Raw genomic sequence first — 14,496 nt, forward strand, 5'->3', positions numbered from 1 at the left:
ATCTATCTCATATCTATCTATCTATCTATCTATCTATCTATCTATCTATCTATCTATCTATCTATCTATCTATCTATCTATATATCTATCTATCTACCCATCCATCCATCTATCTATCTATCTCATATCTATCCCTCTCATATCTATCTATCCAACTATCTATCTATCTATCTATCTATCTTTCTATCCATCCATCCATCCATCCATCCATCCATCTATCTATCTCCTATCTATCTATCTATCTATCTATCTATCTATCTATCTATCTATCTATCTATCTATCTATCTATCTATCTATCTATGGGGTTCGCAAGGGATCCCTTGTCTATGACACCCATATGTCCCAAAAGCACCAAGGGAGAGGTTGTCTTAAAGGGGTATTCCCAAAATTAACATCTATTTATCTAATCTTTCAGAGCTTACTAAGTGGTTTTCTTCTCATTCGGTGAGATACAAAGCAAAGGATCCCTTCTCTATGACATACATATGCCCTAAAAGTATCAAGGGAGAGGTTGTCAAAGGGGTATTCCTAAAATTGACAAATCTATCTATCCAATATCTTTCTATCTCTCTACATGTTCATTCCAAGTAGAGCTAAGCCATCTTAACTTATGTTCTTTCCTTATTTTGTTGAGCTTAGTGAATACCGATGCTTCTAACTTTCTAGCTTTTCTAACTTTCTACCAATTCCTTCTGGTTATCAACTATTCAGCTCATTAACAGTTCTAATTCATATTCTACATAAGTTTCATACTGCAGACTCTCTCTGTGCTCATTTATCTATGTCTAAAGTTTCACATTTCAGCAGCAAATAAGTTCAACAAATTTACATAGGAAAACGGCTTTTGCTGTCTCTGGTGATAAACACGCTTCCAGGATATATAATATACAGATAGCATAGCATTATGGAAAGTAAAAACCTGAGGAGACATTTTGAGACCAAGGAGAAACATTATTCTGGTATAAAGAGAACATATTGTTCAGGTACCAACACTCAAGGATAATAGATGGAGTTATAATTTGGGCTAAATGTAAGGTCATTCCAAATGTCCAGGATATAAGAATAATAATATACCCTGGATGGCACTGTATTATGCATACTTATCTAGTAGTGCCTTGGGCCTCCTTTGTCCATCGGAAATGCTGCATTTCGTCATGGCATAGATTCTACTAGGTTTTAATATTATTCTGCAGCAATATCGGCCCCTGCGGACAGGAAGCGTCTTGTAGTTCTTGCAAATAAATTAGCAGTACTGAGATGTTCTGACCAGCTGACAGGAAGGGGTCATCAATTCATGCTTCTTGTGCCAAATTCTGACCTCCCATCAGCATGGGGCAACAGAAATCTGGATTCATCTGTCCAGGTGATGTTTATCCACTGCTCAGTGATTAGATTTTTGTGCTCTTTTTCATACTGGGTCTTGCCTGTTTCTCTTAGCAATGGTGCTGGAACTGGTCTTCTGCTGTTATACTCAACCGTGCTTAGGAATAGTAAGTTGTGCATTTGGACACTTTAGTTAAAACACCAGTGTTGTAGTTGACTGCAATTTCCTGACTCTACAGTGCCTGTTCATCAGAACGATTCTTGACATCCTCCACTGACCCCTTTCATCAACAAGCTGCTTACAGTGGATGCTTTTATTCGATCACACCATTTTCCATATACTTTCCAAATTGTTGCACAAGGTGGCCCCGGCTAGTCTAGCACCGATGTATAAGCCTTGTTAGAAGCTGCTCAATTGTTGGATTTTCTCTTTCTAATGTGGATTTACAACAAAACTGGGCCACGGAAAACTTGTCCCGTGATTTTATGCTGCACTCCGGGGTCACAGATCTAATTTCCATACAGGGAAGCTCCAATCGTGAAAGGCCTGGTATCTCTAATAAGATGGCCATCCAGCATATACTGTAATATGGACAGTCTTGGAGTTATAAAGCAAATAAAGACAGAGATGGAGATCATATTTCCTGTTTCCTGATTGGCATTTTGAAGGTCATTTTGTAATAACAAATATTACATTGTACCAATATCTTAATTTAAAGGAACTATCTCATGAAGACCACACCTTTTTATTTTAAAGCCAACTTGATGATCCGCTGCTCACCAAAAGTCAAGCTTCATAAAATCCTGGCGTTCAGATACTATTGTTTGGAAAAGCTGCAGTGGCCACTACAGGAGACATTTAGTATTACATGTCAGGCATTCAAATCAATGAGTGACCGCATAACACATGGATGGGCAACGTCCTCCAGTGGTTCTCTCCTCTGGCTGATTCAGTGAGATACAAAGCAAGGGATCCCTTCTCTATGACATCCTTATGCCCTAAGAGAGAGGTTGTCTTAATAAAGGACCAAGTTGTTTTCTACCTTATGGACAAGACTGTTACGTTCATGTGGGCAAATAAGCACCAGGCCCACATGGACGTGAGCAAAGAACAGAGAATTGGAACAACTAATATACCGACAGACTGAGGAAAATGACAGAACTGGCATACAAAACACGGAAGGGGAAACTGACCCTGTGCTGAAGGGAAGATGGCAAGGCCCTACCTAACAAGCAGAGGGATCACCTCAATAAAGGCAGCCCCACGCTGGAACCTCGGCCATGGCTCTCCCAGATTAGGTGGTACATGGAACCAGGACAAGTACAGACAAACCAAATGCACAAACTGGTAAACGACAGATGGTAAACACACTTACCACACAACCTCGCATACTAAAGCAGATGGTAAAACTGAATACAAAAGCGAGGGATTAGTTCATACATTGGCCAATGAACTTAAGCTGCGATCAAGGCTCTTCATGTCTTGCGGTCCCTACTCTAGCAAGACACAAAACATGCAGCACAGGACACCAAACACCCAGCAAGCTGCAAGCTGCCATGACACAATCACAGGCAGACAAGACTGAGGAGATAACGCTTCCTCTTGCAGACGGGCTGGGGTATATATCTACCCCCAAACCCAGGGAATTGGCTGGCCAGAACCACCACACCTACCCAGCTCAATTAACCCTCACCTGTGCAGATGTGCTCCTGGAACCCAGAGTACTACAAGTCCCAGAAGCACAACCTAACACAGACACCTTTTAGGGATTTTACCCATGTAGTGATTTAACTGCCCTGTTTTTTTCCTTCAGCTACCAAAATTATTTTTGCTGCATATTTTTTTCCGTGACCTATAGGGCTATTTTTTTTACAACTTTTTGTTAAAAAATTTGTTTTACTTATTTATGCAATTTTTTTTTACTATCTATGTCCCCCATGATGTCATATAAGACCTTTGGGGGACATTCACATGGTCTGTTTTGTTTTTTATTTGACATTTTTTCACTGTAGCTGGAGCATCCATAGGAGCCCCAGGGAAAACATCCCCCTGTAGTGACAATAGTCACTGGCATTGCTGATCAGGATCTGCTAGGACCCTGTAGCTCTGCTGTGCAAGGGGATCCTGGCGGTCACGTAAATTTACTGTGCTTGGTCCTTAATCGGTTAATGGGTTAAAGGGGTATTCCCAAATTTACTTTTATCACTTATCTATACGATCGGTGATAAATGCCTGGTTCGTTGGTTCTCAGTGTTGAGACCCCCACTAATCCCAAGAATAGGGGTCCCATGTCCACCTCTCATTCGCACCGCTGGCCTACTGTATCCCCCTGAGTGATGTCGAGATTGAATTGAGTGGCGGACAGGCATACACGGTACCAGTCTATTCATTGCAATCGGGCTGATAGAAATAGCTGAGCACAAGTACTTGTCTATCTCTGGCAGTCCCATTGAAGATGAATGGAACAGCAGAGCACATGCTCGATCATCATGCAGGGAGCCCATACTGTGCAGAAGATGGGGACATGGAACTCCTGTCCTTGAGATTGGTGGAAGTCTCAGTGGTGAGACCCTCACCGATCAGACTTTTATCACCTATCCTATAGATAGGTGATAAAAGTCAATTTTGGAATATCTCTTTACTAAGACAATCCTTTTAAATGTAGTGTTATACCACCCAAAATGGGTCCGTCCTGTATAGGCCAATTGAGTTCTGGTAGGAAGTAGAAAGAGGTATATCAGGATTTTATAGATACATGAAACTAAATACATGATGTAAAAAAACATGTGTTGGCCATTGTAGGAAATGGTCATATCGATATCTTTTCTCTTTGGTATGACCTATATTAGCCAGAGACACCAGTGCCATATACTGTAATTCAATACCTGATTCTTATAGTCTCATTATCTCAGAAAATAGCGACTTTATATTGAATAAGTTTAATGGTAAAACCTCTGCGAGGATTAGATGCAACCACTAGATCCCAGACCAGTAGCGCTGGCTGTAGACCGAGGCTAATAATGTGGTTGTCAAGTCATTCCTAATCCAGAGGCATTAGGCAGGATAAGAATAGTAACCAATGAATAACACATGACTCCGGAGTTCATTTCCCCTCTGTTGAGGCTTAACCGCTTTATTATCACTTATATTCCTGTTCTGTCCACCAAGTACAAGAATTAAGGTTTTGACTCTATTTGCATTTAAAGAGATGTCGGTGATCATTATACACCTCCAGAAGAGGGACAAGGTTGCGCCTCTGATTCCTTGAAGGTTATACCAAAGGAAGGCAAGGTTATAAACCACGAGAGAGGCTCAGTTAGGCTGTAACATTAAAATAATAATAATAAACTTTATTTTTATAGCGCCAACGTATTCCGCAGCGCTTACATAGACAGAGGGAATACAGAAGGACAAAAGTACAAACATTACAGAACCACGGTTACATAGTAATCAGTTGATGGAAACAATAGGGGTGCGGGTCCTGCTCCAACGAGCTTACATACTACAAGTAATGGGGTGATACAGAAGGTAAAGTGGCTGGAGATGTGCACGGTATGGCGAGGTGGAGAGTGAGGGGTGCTATACACATAGACAATGGTCAGACATTTAGCCGTGTGATGGCAGAAACAGTATGACCGCAGGAGCGGTTTATGATGGCTAGCAGGGATTGCAGTCAACAGGTCAGGGAGCATGTTATCAGGCGGAGTACAGAGGGGTTTGTTTAGGGAATGAGGTATGCCTCCCTGAAGAAGTGCTCGGGTAGCCTTTGGTAGTGCGTTCCAGAGGACCAGTGCTGCTCTGGAGAAGTCTTGGAGGCGGGAATGAGAAGTTCGAATTAAAGGCGCGCTCAGTCTGGTTTCGTTAGCAGAGCGGAGAGCCCGGGCTGGGTGATGGATTGAGATGAGGGAGCCGATATAGGCGGGCGTTGCGCTGTGGAGGGCTTTGTGGATGAAGGTAGCGAGTTTAAATTGAATTCTGTATTTAACGGAAATATGTTCTCATGAAGGAACGGCTCTCAAGATGAACAAATCTAAGTCATGAATACTCTTTTATTAGATCTTCTCTTTCTCCACTTATTAAAAAGCTTCTTATGGAAAAAGGTTCCTCATAAATAGTTCTCGGCAGACAACCCTGTTCTTCTACTTAATCTTCGTAGCACAATTCATAAACAGATCAGTTGGCTTCTACTGATGCCAGGTGCCTACTGGGACATAACAATGTATGTTGACTGATTGGCTCCTGATTGAAATGACTGGTAGTCACAAGGACAATACGACTTGGTCTGGATTATAAATGAGATGCTTATCTTATCTGAGGACATTCAATTCGACCAGAATTTAAATTCCATTATGATATGTAGATGCAGTTGAGAATATATACAGTGAATAATTACGGTAAAAGGTGCCCTTATTCATAAGAGTGAAGTTGGCTAAGGACATGCCACCTATTTTAGGCTTATGGGGATGTGCTGACTCTGACAGATGATGTTGGGGAATAAGAGAATACTGAATTTCAAAATGCCCAATACTTCGTTCTTATGAGAGATAACCCACCACCAGAGATGTCTGGCAGCAGCTTATTTCACTCGGCCATTGAGAACACATGCATGCTCAGTTGAACCAAGTGCATGTGTTAGGGGGAGTTGGAAACAATAGTTGGCAGCAACAGCTACTGAAAATGTACGGCTGCCTGAAGGGCTAATTGATGCAAGCCCGCGCCCATATTAATCATGCACAGAAAAATATAGAAGAGCACACGGACACTGCCCAATGTTTACGGGTGCCCAACATTACATGAGTTATTCTTATCCACGAAAATTGACCAAAAATAGTACACGTTACGATTATTTTCACATGGGCTACCAGTCTGTATGAAAAATTACTTGTATAAATAGTGTCATTGACTATTGAGGGTCCATACAGTGTCCGTTGAATAACCCTAAGAAAGATTGGACCAGTAGCCTGTGACCCAGGTTGAAAACTAAATACTATGGTGCTCAAGAAAAGGCTTTTTTTTTTTCGGTGCCCAAAAATTATACTGGGACTCTCATTCTGGACTTGTCCTATCATGCATTGCACAGACAACCAATTTAGTTGAATGGACACTTGCGTAATGCTTAATTTCCCATGTGGAGGTGCTGCAGGTACATTTTTCATTAGCAAAATATGAATCATCAGAGTAACTATAGTACAAAAGGTGATCATGTTGATCTCCACAAAAACAAAAAAAAGCCAGCATGGTCAACTCAGGCAATTTAGCCTGTTGTAGGTAGCTGCTTCAACTTACCAAAGTTTGTTCGTTAGGGATGGATTCCTTGAAGGAACACTAAGCCTAGAAATAATGACTGCACTCACTGCTTGCCAGCCTGCAGCATTTTCTGCATGGTTGCTTGAGAAAGGGGACCAGAGTTCCTGAAACATGTTGCTGCTTGCACTTATCTTCAAATAAAGTAATCCTCGACCCTATTTGGATCCTGCACTTCTTGGACTTTAGGAAGGATTTGGCTACGTACGTAGAGAGATTCTCCATTACAACAGCGGTTTCTGAGGATTCAATTGTAATATCATGCTTATAACATAACTGCAAGTGGTAATACTTGATTTTACTCACAATCTTTTGTTGGGATGTACTTACCCTATGCGGCAATATTCTCTCCTTCTTTCATAAGCAATTTGGACAACAGATACCTCTGCAAGAGAATACTCTCTAATCCCTATACCCAAAACCGCAATCCCATGGGGGATCCCTCCTAATAGCCCAGGTTTCCCCCACTCAGCTTGCTCTTGTTCTGACCCACCACCCCACTCATATCTTTTCCCAGCATCCTACACCTATCCACAGCCTACTTGTGCTGCACTGGTAGACATCCTACTTACTGACGCTGTCTAGTTCTGGACCTCATTGCCTGGCATCTCTCACTGCTTTCCTGCTGGGACCTCTATTATTGTGACTCCTGGCTCCTTAAAAGGCCAAAGTCCTCTTATTCCAGCCAATGCCCAGCCACCTCAGCTTCTTAAGGGCTGTTGCCCCAATGATCAGTGCCTGAATGTTAAGACAGATGATATAACTTCGTTATAAAAATAGGTCCTCTGTGTGAAAAAAATAATAAAGAGCTTAAACTAACCTCTCCTCACTCCCTGCAAGTCCTCTGCCGGTGGCTACAGGTCTCCTCACTGATGCATTGATTACAGGCTGCAGCAGCTTGTTTACAGGATGTCACAAGCTGCCGCAGCCTGTAAAAGCATATGTCAGAGGTGAGCTGCTGATGGGGGACTTTTAGGGAGCAAGGAGAGGTGGGATCTGTTTTTACAAAGAAGTTTTATCTTGGGCAACCCCTTTTAGGTATCTGTTAACTACAAAGTTATTCATCTGATTTGTATTCCTTGCTATTGTCTGGACTTCTATTCTGACCTTATATGCCTGTTTGCTGCCCATCCTGACTTTCTGTCTGTGTAATGTATTGTTTTAACGCTGCCTGTCCTGACCTCGATCTGTTTACCGCTGTAAATGTACTCTGCCTGCTCTGACTTCAGCTCATCTGGTCCAATGAAACAATGTCTCCAGTCCATCCAGATATCAGATGTTGCTAATGGAGCTTACTCCGAAGGTAGCAACCTAGAGTTCCCAGTGGGAAATTCCATACCTCCTTGCAGGTTTCTAGTGTGAAAAACTCACAATCTCCTAGACTCCACTCCCCTAATTTAACCCAACACCAAATTTGTATAAAACAAGTGGCTCCAAATCAGCTCCGATAAGCCTCATGATAGTCATCATAGGCAGATTTGTGGATATCTTCTATATGGGTCAGTCTTTAAACATTCGCAATACAACATTAATCATTAGCAATGCAAAACATTTCATGTAAGTCATACCCACCTAAAGATTGAGAAGATGCCGATGGCGCTCACCAATGCTAGTAAAGAGGCAGCATATCCACATGTGTAGAGGACCTTCACTGTGTAGAAATGGTCCTCCTGGAATACAAACTCACAGACTGAAACATTTCCTTCCAGGATTCAAGTACAACAGGGATTCTCAATTTCTTATTTTTATTTTTTTGTGGGGTGGGTCTGAAGTACACAGCATCAAGAATAGAGATGTAACTTGAAGCTGCAGGCCCCCAACATTACAAGGTTGTCACACTTCTAGCTGTTTTGCTACAGGAAGCAGTCATCTCCATTACACAGTGGCCCGGGTTGGCTGAGTCCTACTGAAGTGAATGGACTTGGCCTGCAGTAACAACCCGGGCCACTGTACAATGTACAGAGCTGTTTGCTTCCTGCAGCAAAACAGCTGGAAGTGACACAAGTCCTTTAATGCTTCCTTTATAGTAACAAAAACAACTAAATGGCCACGTTAGGGTCCAGGGCCCCAGGTGGGGCCGCATCTTTTGCACCCATCATAGTTGAGTTCAAATGAATGTACTGCTGATTCCGCTTAAGTGACTGCACTGCTATTCAACTGCCAAGTAAAGTTTATTGTTCGCCTTGTTATTCATGCGCCATTACTTATTCCACCTGCACGTGGTCGGACCTCACATATGTCTATGTTTATTTGCTCACTCCGTTGGTTTCTGCTAAATGTGGTAGATCACCTTTTGCCTTGTGTACAACCTAAAGTGCCAACACAGACATGAGAGTCGCATTCAATCACTCAATAGTGCTTCAATTAAGCAGGCAATGCTTTTATGCCCCCTCCAGTTTGCATCTCTTAGATCCATTATGTAGTGTACCACAATATACTTCCATCAGTGGGTATACAGGATGAATGTGCTGCATCAATATACTTAATTTGGATAATTATCAGTTACTATGGAAACAACGATAACATTCTGTAAGACATTTCCCTCAACTGTGCATATAACATATGAGGTGCACAGTACGCACATAGTATTACAGCGCAGCGGCTGTAATGCACTTTACTTTTATTGAGAAGCAAGTTAGGCTGATAGAAATAAAATGTATCACCTGCAGCTAAAGCAGTGCTTTACTCGTATTTTACCATAAAGCAACGTTAAATAAAATGTAAATATATATGAAATAAAATGGAATTAATTAGAACATGGTAACAAATTAACCTCTTAAAAATAATGAAATAAAAAATCTATATAATAAAATAAATGCAATAAAACGGACAGATGGACAGGCAGACGGATGATCTCCATGAATACATAGCATACCCAATTAGATAAAGTGCATTAATGTATATTCACCCTACATGACATTTCAGTCCTTGAGGGTATATTCACAACTGGCTGAGTGATCGTACTCAACGACTGGTCATAAATGGCTGCACATCCAAGTGGAAGAATGTGTCAAGTGGGGTACCACAAGGCTCTGCCCTGGGCCCAGTGTTGTTTAATATTTTTAAAAATAATCTAGATGAGGGAATTGAGGGGAAACTGGTCACATTTGCTGATGATACAAAGGTAGGAGGGATTATCACGGATGTGAGACCCGATAGATCCCACCTCTATCATCGATTTGTCATGGATTGACTATTCTGAGTGCTGTCAGCCCTGTGAACATTTGTCACGGCAGAGCCTTGATCAATTGCTCTAGTGGGATTGCAAATGCAAAGTCATTGGAATACAGGCGGATTTCTATCCATCTTCCCCAAGCTTTCACACGCATGCAAATCGAAAGCTAAAATCACCACCAGATCCGGTGTAACAGCTCCAGCACTCTATGATACCCATACACACTCATTGCCACCACCAGCTTTTGTTTCCACAGGTAAGTTGGAACTTATGAATTATTACCCCAATCTTTGAAGTTATGGTTCATTTCAAAACGGACAAGGCTTGACTAATAAATTTTTAGATTTATTCTTAAAAAGACTAGCAGTGCTAAATATTTACATATTTATACAAAATGATGTTACAGTGAAGATAATGTTTACAGGTATACAAAACAGCCAGTATTTAAAATAAAACAAGGAGAAAATAAAATAAAGATACCAGACTTGGGGTGCTCAGCCCAATGTTCTGATTGTGCAGAATCACGGGAAGCAAATGGGAAAGTCCTTATGCTGTGGCGTATCTCCGAAGGTCTGACCACTGGGTCTCTCTGAGCCCCTAGTTTTAAAAGTTTCCCCAGAACACATCTCCCCCCATCCCCTCTGCGGTCATTCAGAGAAGGGAAAGGTAAATGTGTATGTACCTGTGAAAAACCATAATTCCCCATTTCCGCCATATCTCCGCAGGAGATCATGCAATTGGGAATATATGCCTGACAAATTTCCGATCATGAATTTATCTATTCAGCAACACCAAATGTGACGCATAAATTATAACCAGTTACACAGGTACGCCATTTAGGGGTGTTCTAGGTCCCGCACTCCAATGAGTTTAAATGCATTTTGTACAGCTAACTCATCCAAATCTGAAAATAGATTTCATATTGGGCTAGGACCTTCACACAACCAATAATCCTTATTAAAAGATTTTTCCTTAATTTGAATGTCGGAGCCAGAACGTCTGCAAGAACCCAGCTCTCAAGTGAATGATTTTCCTTAGAATTCATTAACAAGAAAAAGGTCACACAATTTGGTATCCTCATCATAATTCTAAACTAAACAGACAGGTGGAGCCAAATAGAAGGGCTTATTCCCTCTTGTCCAGGGGAATGTCAGACAATTGCCTTTCTAAATGTGAATATTCAAAAGGCCACAGGCCTGAATGGTATTATACAGTAGATACTAAATAGAAGCTGAGATAGGTCTAAAGCCTGACTCACACAACAAAACGGCTGATGGCCTACCAGTCTCTATATCACAGGGATAGCTAGCACTAGGGTAGACAGAGAGAGAGATATAGACTAGCTCAAATAGTGGGCTGTGACTAACAGAATGATATTTAACAGGGAGAAATGCAAGGTCCTACATCTGGGCAAGAAAAATTTAAAAAGCACATACAGAATGGGAGGAATTGAGCTAAGCAGCAGCACATGTGAAAAAGACTTGGGTATACTAATAGATCATAGACTGAACATGAGTCAACAATGTGATGCAGCAGCCAAAGGGGCAAACACAATTCTGGAATGTATTAAGAGAAGCATAGAGTCTAGATCACATGAGGTAATTATCCCCCTCTACTATTCCTAAGGGTGAAATCACATGAACGTATATTGGCTCGGTTTTTACGCCGAGCCAAAATACGTTGTCCTCGTGTGCAGGGGGGGGGATGGAAGAGCCAGGAGAAGGAACTGAGCTCCCGTCCCCCTCTTCGCCCCTCTGCACTATTTGCAATGGGAAGAGGCGGGGCGGGGCTAAGTTCCAAGAATTAGCCCCGCCCCTGTCCCACCTCTCCCCATTGCAAATAGTGCAGAGGGGCGGAGAGGAGGCAGAGAGGGGGCGGGAGCTCAGTTCCTGCTCCTGGCTCTTCCATCCTCCCCCCCTGCACACAAGGACAACGTATATCGACTCGGCGTAAAAACCGAGCCGATATACGTTCATGTGACTTCACCCTTAGTCAGACCTCATCTGGAATACTAGGCAACAGGCTTGATAAAGACTCTATAGTCGAAACGTTGCCTGTCATTTTATTAACATGGAGCAATAAAGCATTTCTTTGTTTTTTAACACCTTTGATGCTGCCACTTTTTTGTTGCCTGGTGGACACTGGAAGGGACTGGAGGTCCATGGACCCAAAAGCAGTGGCTTTGCATAAGTCTGAAATTGTACCTCTGCTGAACTGCATACAAGTTGAGTGCTGCGGGATTGAGTGAATTATATCTTCTCTCATCTGGAATACTGTGTCCAGTTCTGGGCACCCCACTTTAAAAAAGACATAGACAAACTGGAGCAAGTTCAGAGAAGAGTTACCAGGATGGTGAGTGGTCTGCAAATCATATCCTATGAGGAACGGTTAAAGGGTCTGGGAATGTTTAGCTTGCAAAAAAGAAGGCTGATAGGAGACTTAATAGCTGTCTACAAATATCTGAAGGGCTGTCACAGTGCAGAGGGGTCAGCCCTTTTCTCATCGTACAAGGGAAGACTAGAAGCAATGGGATGAAACTGAAAGGAAGGAGTCCTGCATTGAGCAGGGGGTTGGACCCAATGACCCCGGAGGTCCAATTCTACCATTCAATGATCAATTGGACCATGCAATTTTTAAGTATTCTTTTTTTTTTTTTGCATTTCTGTAATTTTTCCATGCGATTTTCATCCAGTTTTTACACATGGAAAAGTACATGGTGGGCCAAATGCTGTAATTAAAAATTGTGCACACTTTTTTTATGGTTACCACAATGTGATAAAACACATTATTGTATTTTAAAACACACCCACAGACTTTTCTTTCAAAAATTGTACCAAAATCGGACATGCTGTGATCTTTTTGCTCAGAGTATTTGACCAAGTGAAAAAAACCCAGATTGAAAAATTGTAAATATATCCATACTAGTGACTTTTTTTTCCTAGTAAGAGGACTGAAATATCACATGGGGCGGATAAATACGAATTCACCTTATCTAACTGGGAATGCTGTGTATTCATGGACATTATGCGTAAACCCAGGATCAAGGTCTATAATGCTGCCACATCACTCCTTCCTTTCTATTACAGATAGAGATAGATAGATAGATATAGCTAGAGAGAGAGATAGATATGAGAGATAGATAGATAGATAGATAGATAGATAGATATGAGATAGATAGATAAATAGATAGATATGAGATAGATAGATAGATAGATAGATATGAGATAGATAGATAGATAGATAGATAGATAGATAGATAGATAGATAGATAGATAGATAGATAGATAGAGATAGCTAGAGAGAGAGAGATATGAGAGATAGATAGATATGAGAGAGATAGATATGAGAGATAGATAGATAGATAGATAGATAGATAGATAGATAGATAGATAGATATATCATGTATTATAACAATGCTGTTTCTTTGACTTGCCTTTTCATCTGCCTCGTTGCTGGTGTTAAAGAAGCAGGCCTTCAGATATGGAGGCGAATGAGAAGTCCAGCCATTTTCTGTGCAATTCCTAGTGATGGCGACTGCAGAAAGAAATTGCATTATTGGCTTTCCAACATGTAGCAATTTTTCTTACAATAATGTTCTAGCAAGAACAAGCTAAACTGAAGGATTTTTTTCAGAAATGCCAAATGTTCTAAAATCTCTAGAATTGCACAATGAAATTCTATTTAAAGGTTTTTGTAAATATTTAGATTTTTTGTGTCACTTAGACATTTGAGACGATTGATTAGTGTCAGTTTGGGGATGGGGCGTAATGTTTCTCCCTGTGAAGACAGTCTTATAAGTAATGGGGAAGTCCATCCTTTTACCCCAGAAATAGTCTTGGTTATGTGGCTGCTTATACAACTGAGACAGAATTACTGTGATGCAGTATAGGATGTTTTATACAGGGATGTACTTGTAATACAGAGCCAGGGTCAGGCAGAATACTTTCACAATGTATGTCAGGCCAAGGGTCAAGGCAGGCAGCAGACAAAAAAATCAAATAACAAGCTTCGGTCACGATTTGAAAAGGAAGGAAAGTTGGGAGGTTCAGGCACAGATCAAATACCAGTTGATCAGACAGAAACAAACTTGCTGCTTCCCACAGTATGGAGGCTGGCTGCTCAGGCACCAACTAGCAGAGGTAGGTGCCCAAATAGCCAGAGGCCTGATTGGATTGGCCGGAGGTGGGAAAACTGGGTGCACACACTAGCTCCTTAAGAGATGCGTCAGCAGTGCACACCCTATAGGGAGCAGGAAACTGGCAGTGCCTTTCACAGACCCCGTGGGGGAAATGGCGCTGGTCATGCCTGATAGCAGGAAGAAGTAAGAGATACTGCTGGCCATGACCGGTGATCATAACATTGAGCATTTGAGTCCTACCACAATAAATGTGAGCTTAGTGACTAGAGACTTGATGATGAAGATCTCAGAAGGTGCGCTTCTTTTGGAAATTCAGATTTGGACTGACCAACTAGAGCACGAGAGAACCCTCCATGGGTCAAGACTATGACACAGTAATGAGGCCCAAAGGTCCAGAAGAAGACAACCCCATTTAAAGATGACTTTGGAGCCAATCACTTGCCACTAGGGTCTAGATCGTTTGAGCAGAGTCACAAATAACCTATCAGACCTTACTAATCATATGGTAGAGGGGCTTGTGGACCCAGGTGTAACTACTACCTCTCCTTTCACTA

At 41.6% G+C, this 14,496-nt stretch overlaps 1 protein-coding gene across 1 annotated transcript in view; it reads right to left on the reverse strand.

Moving 5' to 3' along the window:
* Window positions 1-14,496, reverse strand: part of LOC136588415 (vasoactive intestinal polypeptide receptor 1-like) — an 80,237-nt gene that overhangs the window by 34,490 nt on the left and 31,251 nt on the right. Inside the window, exons 4-5 of the mRNA XM_066587605.1 lie at window positions 13,238-13,338; window positions 8,202-8,299 (exon numbers count right to left, since the gene is read on the reverse strand). Of these exons, the coding sequence (XP_066443702.1) occupies window positions 8,202-8,299; window positions 13,238-13,338 (199 nt within the window). The remainder of the gene's footprint in view (window positions 1-8,201; window positions 8,300-13,237; window positions 13,339-14,496) is intronic.

The sequence above is a fragment of the Eleutherodactylus coqui genome, chromosome 13 (assembly GCF_035609145.1).
Source record: "Eleutherodactylus coqui strain aEleCoq1 chromosome 13, aEleCoq1.hap1, whole genome shotgun sequence".
In the NCBI taxonomy this organism is placed as follows: domain Eukaryota; kingdom Metazoa; phylum Chordata; class Amphibia; order Anura; family Eleutherodactylidae; genus Eleutherodactylus; species Eleutherodactylus coqui.